Source organism: Triticum aestivum, chromosome 3A (assembly GCF_018294505.1).
Source record: "Triticum aestivum cultivar Chinese Spring chromosome 3A, IWGSC CS RefSeq v2.1, whole genome shotgun sequence".
Classification (NCBI taxonomy): domain Eukaryota; kingdom Viridiplantae; phylum Streptophyta; class Magnoliopsida; order Poales; family Poaceae; genus Triticum; species Triticum aestivum.
This window is the reverse complement of record NC_057800.1, coordinates 461141928-461147408: the sequence shown is the minus strand read 5'-3', so window position 1 is coordinate 461147408 and position 5481 is coordinate 461141928. Positions and strand designations below refer to the sequence as shown.

General features: G+C 45.4%; 1 protein-coding gene across 1 annotated transcript; it reads left to right on the top strand.

Moving 5' to 3' along the window:
* Nucleotides 1–414: 414 nt before the first annotated feature.
* On the top strand, nucleotides 415–1507 carry LOC123058424 (Werner Syndrome-like exonuclease). The gene has a single exon (XM_044481154.1). The coding sequence runs from the start codon at nucleotides 508–510 to the stop codon at nucleotides 1099–1101; it is 594 nt and encodes a 197-aa protein (XP_044337089.1). The 5' UTR covers nucleotides 415–507; the 3' UTR covers nucleotides 1102–1507.
* Nucleotides 1508–5481: the final 3974 nt, after the last annotated feature.

Genomic DNA, 5481 nt, shown 5'->3' with positions numbered 1-5481 from the left:
AAAATGCAGAACAATTCCAGTAAATCACACATGTATGCAATACTACTCTCGAAAAAAGGCAGCTCATTTGGACCACAGTTTGTGAGATATTTGCAATGTTAGTTGACTCGTTGAAATTTAACATTTTAAAAAAATATTTAAAAAAACCCAATAAATCATAGATGCACTCACTAATATTCTGGGGAAAATCCAGCTCAATTGAAGTTTCTTGTGAGATATTGACAGTTCCAGTTGGCTGCTGACGCGGCAAGTTTTTCTTGCCGTGATGCACTTACAAACTGAACCCACTTGTCAGAAATCATGTCAACACATCCAAATGGTGGATTAGACCTAGTTGCAACGAATTACCTTAATATATGATGTTTTGTGCAACAAATCTGTAAAGTAGGTGCTCTATGCAAAACTAGCCCCAAAAGTAGGTGGTTTGTGCAATTTCCTCGTCGTCTGCGGGCGGAAGGAGCGCCAGCCCGCCAGCTAGCCCAGAACCGAGGAGCGATCCATCATCCGATGGCCACCGACACCTTCGTCACCGACGTGACCTTCGGGCCGGACGTGATCGTCACCACCGTGACCAACTCCGGCGCGACCGTGGAGGGCTGGCTCCAGGAGATCCGCTCAGTCCTCGGCGACCTCGTCGTCGGGATCGACGTCGAGTGGCGCCCCAGCTACGGCCCCTCCCAGAACCCCGTCGCGCTCCTGCAGCTCTGCGTCGGCCGCCGCTGCCTCATCTTCCAGCTCCTCCACGCCGACTTCGTCCCCCAGGCTCTGTCGGGCTTCCTCGCCGACCCCAACCTCCGCTTTGTCGGCGTCGGCGTGCAGGAGGACGTCGAGCGGCTCAGCGACGACCACAGCCTCGCGGTGGCCAACGCGGTCGACCTGCGTGGCCTCGCGGCGGAGGGGATGCAAATGCCGGAGCTCCGCCAGGCCGGACTGCAGGCCGTGGCGCGCACCGTCATGGGAGCCAACCTTCAGAAGCCACAGAGGGTGAGGATGGGCCCGTGGGACGCCTACTGCCTCTCCTACGACCAGATCAAGTACGCCTGCATCGACGCTTTCGTCTCCTTCGAGGTTGGCCGGAAGCTGCTCACAGGCGACCTCTGAGTTGATGATTTCTGCGGCTGAGTCCTGAAAACTTGCATTCTTAAGTCTAGCTCGTACTATTGTGTTTAGATCTAGTTCTTCGTTTCATAATGCTAGGCAAGGGTTTGAGAGTGATTCTGCGATGGAAGAATTAGACATTGGTGGTGATGATGATTAACTTCAGAGCAGGGAAAAGATTGCGCCTACAACTGGGTGCCGTGAGCATGGACCCTTTTGTGCCAATCGAAACTCTCTGCGAAATATTCTGCCTCATTATGCAATTTTAGTGAACTATAACTATTTTTAATTCTGTGTTAATGTCAGGGCTGCTTTCAGTTATCACCGATCGGATGTTCTAAACTTTCAATAGCTCCTTTGTTCTAAAGTTGCCATTATAATTTTTCGATCTGCCTAGCATTTGATATCATAATTTGGTATTTGTTGCTCATACCACAATTTGTAATTGACGACATGAGCATTAATCCTTTTGTGCTGATCGATACTGTTTTGTGTATTCTGCTCAACTATGTTTGTTTTGGTGGAGTGCCAACTATTTCTAGTTATGTGCTCCAGGTCCATGCTGCTTCCGGTTATCACTGATGGGATGTTTCAGATTTCCGACAAGTCATTTGCTCTGAAGTTTGACAGTTATCAGTTCATAGAGTTTCGTAGATAGAATTTTGCTCTGTTTAATATTTGGCATCATAATTTGATATCTGATGCCCACTTATACCACATTGTCAGTTACAATTTTTCCTCTTATTCATTTGATACCCTATAACTAACTAAGCTACTGGTACAGACTATAGCATACATGTCAGAAATTACTCTTATCAATTACTACGGCCAGAAGAACACGCTAGCATGATGATTCCTTGTACTGAAAAAATAGCTGCCAGGATCATCCTTAGCCAACTCCTCACTGTTTAGTGATTGAGTAATCAAAAAGGGCAGCCCCGCTCCCGCTTGCGTACGGTCCGACCTCATAAATAACATAAATAAATTATTGCATAGTTTGTGTTAGAAATCACCTCATAAATATGCATGTATGTAATATTTTTGGTTGTATCCAAGGTAGTCATGTCCTCATTAACGTCAATATCACGGTGTTGCCGATTTTTCGCCGCAAGCTCGACCTCTCGACACTAAGGAGGCTCTTCGTACGCATTAGCCCTGACGCGGCAACCATCTAGGCTTCGACGAGCAGGCGGCCGACTCCCTTCTCCTCGCACACAAGGTGTTCGGCCAGATTTCTACAAGATAACAAAATTCCTTCTCACTTTTTTGTCATGCACGAAGAAGTAGTTTAATGACAGAGATTCTTCATTGGATCTCTTCCCGGGGCACCCCCTTCATTTCAGTTTAAGAAGATGGGAAAGGGCCTTTCTCTCTATAAGAACAATGTGTTTCGATCGTGTGAAGTGGGAGAGAGGGGATGTGATGATTAAGGTTTTCAATAAGACGGCCTTTGCATTTTATATTTAGATCTTTTTCTTATTTCAAAATATTGAAAAAGTCAAATAAGAGGTGTTAAGCTTTTTATCATTCTGGCATCGAGCTATTTTGCCTTGTACTGTAGATGCGTTTATGTGACTCCTCTCTTTGGGATGATTCCTCGCCGGATGAGTAATATGACATGACCGAGCAGGAAGATATTACTTTGTTCATGATGATGCACAGGAAGAGACTGAAGCATGGCGGTTCCGTTTATGTTCATGACTTCTTATGGAGAGATCGGCAAGAGGCTCACACTAGATCGATGCACAACAATTTTGGTTCAAATCGATGTATTCAGAGCGGTAATTTCAACACCAGTTTAGGATGTCTTGGAATTTGTTTCTTTACATTTGCAATTGTGTGAAGCAACATGATCAGTCCTTCGAGTAGAGGAGGTATTGCGCCAGATTTCTTGGACACAACAATGGGCAGAAGGTTACTGCCACATTGTGATAACTTGGCAATGGCAGAGAGCACTTCAATCTTTTTTGTTAAACAATTTGCAAAGGTGGTGGCAGAAGTGTTTGGGCCAGAGTCTTTGAGATCACCCAATGTTGAGGACAGGAGACGCTTTTGAAGATGAACAAAGCCCGTGGGTTTTTAGCTATGCTTGGCTTCATTGATTGTGTTGGTGAACGTAGCATGCAATTTCAAAAAAATTCCTACGATCACGCAAGATCTATCTAGGAGATGCATGACAACGAGAGGGGGGGTGTGTGTCCACGTACCCCCGTAGACCGAAAGCGGAAGCGTTAGTTTAACGCGGTTGATGTAGTCGAACGTCTTCTCGATTCAACCGATCAAGTATCGAACGTACGACACCTTCGAGTTCTACACACGTTCAGCTTGATGACGTCCCTCGAACTCTTGATCCAGCAAAGTGTCGAGGGAGAGTTTCGTCAGCACGACGGCATGGCGATGGTGATGGTGAAGTGATCCGTGCAGGGTTTCGCCTAAGCACTACGTGAATATGGCCGGAGGCGTAAACTGTGGAGGGGGGGGGGGGGGGCGCCAGACATGGCTAACAACTGTTGATGTGTGTTCTAGCGGTGCCCCCCTCATATATATAGGTTTGAGGGAAGGAGAGGCAGCCAAGGAGGCACCCCAAGTAGGAGGAATCCTACTTGGGATCCTCCCAATTCGGCCTCCCCCTTTCATATTCCTATTCGGAGTAGGAAGGGAAGAGGGGGAAGGGGGAATCCTATTCCCTTATTTCTTTCCTCCTTCCCCTTTTCTACTCCAATTTGGCCAGCCCATATGGAAAGGGCGCACCAGCCCCTTAGGGGCTGGTCTGTCCCCCTCTTCGCCCATTAAGGCCCATGTAGTTTGTCGAGGGTTGCCCGGAACCCCTTCCAGTGACCCGATACGTACCCGGTACCCCCGGAACACTTCCGGTGTCCAAATACTATCGTCCTATATATGAATCTTTACCTCTAGACCATTTCGAGACTCCTCCTCATGTCCGTGGTCTCATTCGGGACTCCAAACAACATTCGGTCACCAAATCACATAACTCATATAATACAAATTGTCATCGAACGTTAAGTGTGCGGACCCTACGGGTTCAAGAACTATGTAGACATGACCGAGACACCTCTCCGGTCAATAACCAAGAGCGGAACCTAGATGATCATATTGGCTCCCACATATTTTACAAAGATCTTTATCGGTCAAACCGTTATGACAACATACGTTATTCCCTTTGTCATTGGTATGTTACTTGCCCGAGATTCGATTGTCGGTATCTCCATACCTACTTCAATATTGTTACCGGCATGTCTCTTTACTCGTTCCGTAATGCATCATCCCGCAACTAACTCATTAGTCATATTGCTTGCAAGGCTTATTATGATGTGCATTACAGAGAGGGCCCAGAGACACCTCTCCGATACTCGGAGTGACAAATCCTAATCTCGACCTATGCCAACCCAACAAACACATTCGGAGATACCTATAGAGCATCTTTATAATCACCCAGTTACATTGTGACGTTTGATAGCACACAAGGTATTCCTCCAGTATCCGGGAGTTGCATAATCTCAAAGTCAAAAGGAATATGTATAAGTCAGGAAGAAAGCAATAGCAATAAAACTTTAACGATCATTATGCTAAGCTAACGGATGGGTCTTGTCCATCACATCATTCTCCTAATGATGTGATCCCGTTCATCAAATGACAACACATGTCAATGGCTAGGAAACTTAACCATCGTTGATTAACGAGCTAGTCTAGTAGAGGCTTACTAGGGACACTGTGTTTTGTCTATGTATCCACACATGTATCGAGTTTCCGATTAATACAATTCTAGCATGAATAATAAACATTTGTCATGATATAAGGACATATAAATAACAACTTTATTATTGCCTCTGGGGCATATTTCCTTTAGTCTCCCACTTGCACTAGAGTTAATAATCTAGTTTACATCACCATGTGATTTAACACCAATAATTCACATCACCATGTGATTAACACCCATATCTCACATCGCTATGTGACCAACACGTGAAGGGTTTACTAGAGCCAGTAATCTAGTTCACATCGCCATGTGATTAACACCCAAAGAGTACTAAGGTGTGATCATGTTTTGCTTGTGAGAGATGTTTAGTCACCGGGCCTGCCACATTCAGATCTGTATGTATTTTGCAAATATATATGTCTACAATGCTCTGCATAGAGCTACTCTAGCTAATTTCTCCCACTTTCAATATGTATCCAGATCGAGACTCAGAGTCATCTGGATTAGTGTCAAGGATTGCATCGACATAACTCTTTACGTTGAACTCTTTATCACCTCCATAACCGAGAAATATTTCCTTAGTCCTCTTAGGTAACTAAGGATAACTTTGACCGCTGTCCAATGGTCCACTCCTGGATCACTATCGTACCCCCTTGCCAAACTCA

What these genes read in the sequence shown, in the direction of transcription:
- LOC123058424 (XM_044481154.1), top strand. Translation starts at nt 508, where the DNA reads ATGGCCACCGACACCTTCGTCACCGACGTGACCTTCGGGCCGGACGTG.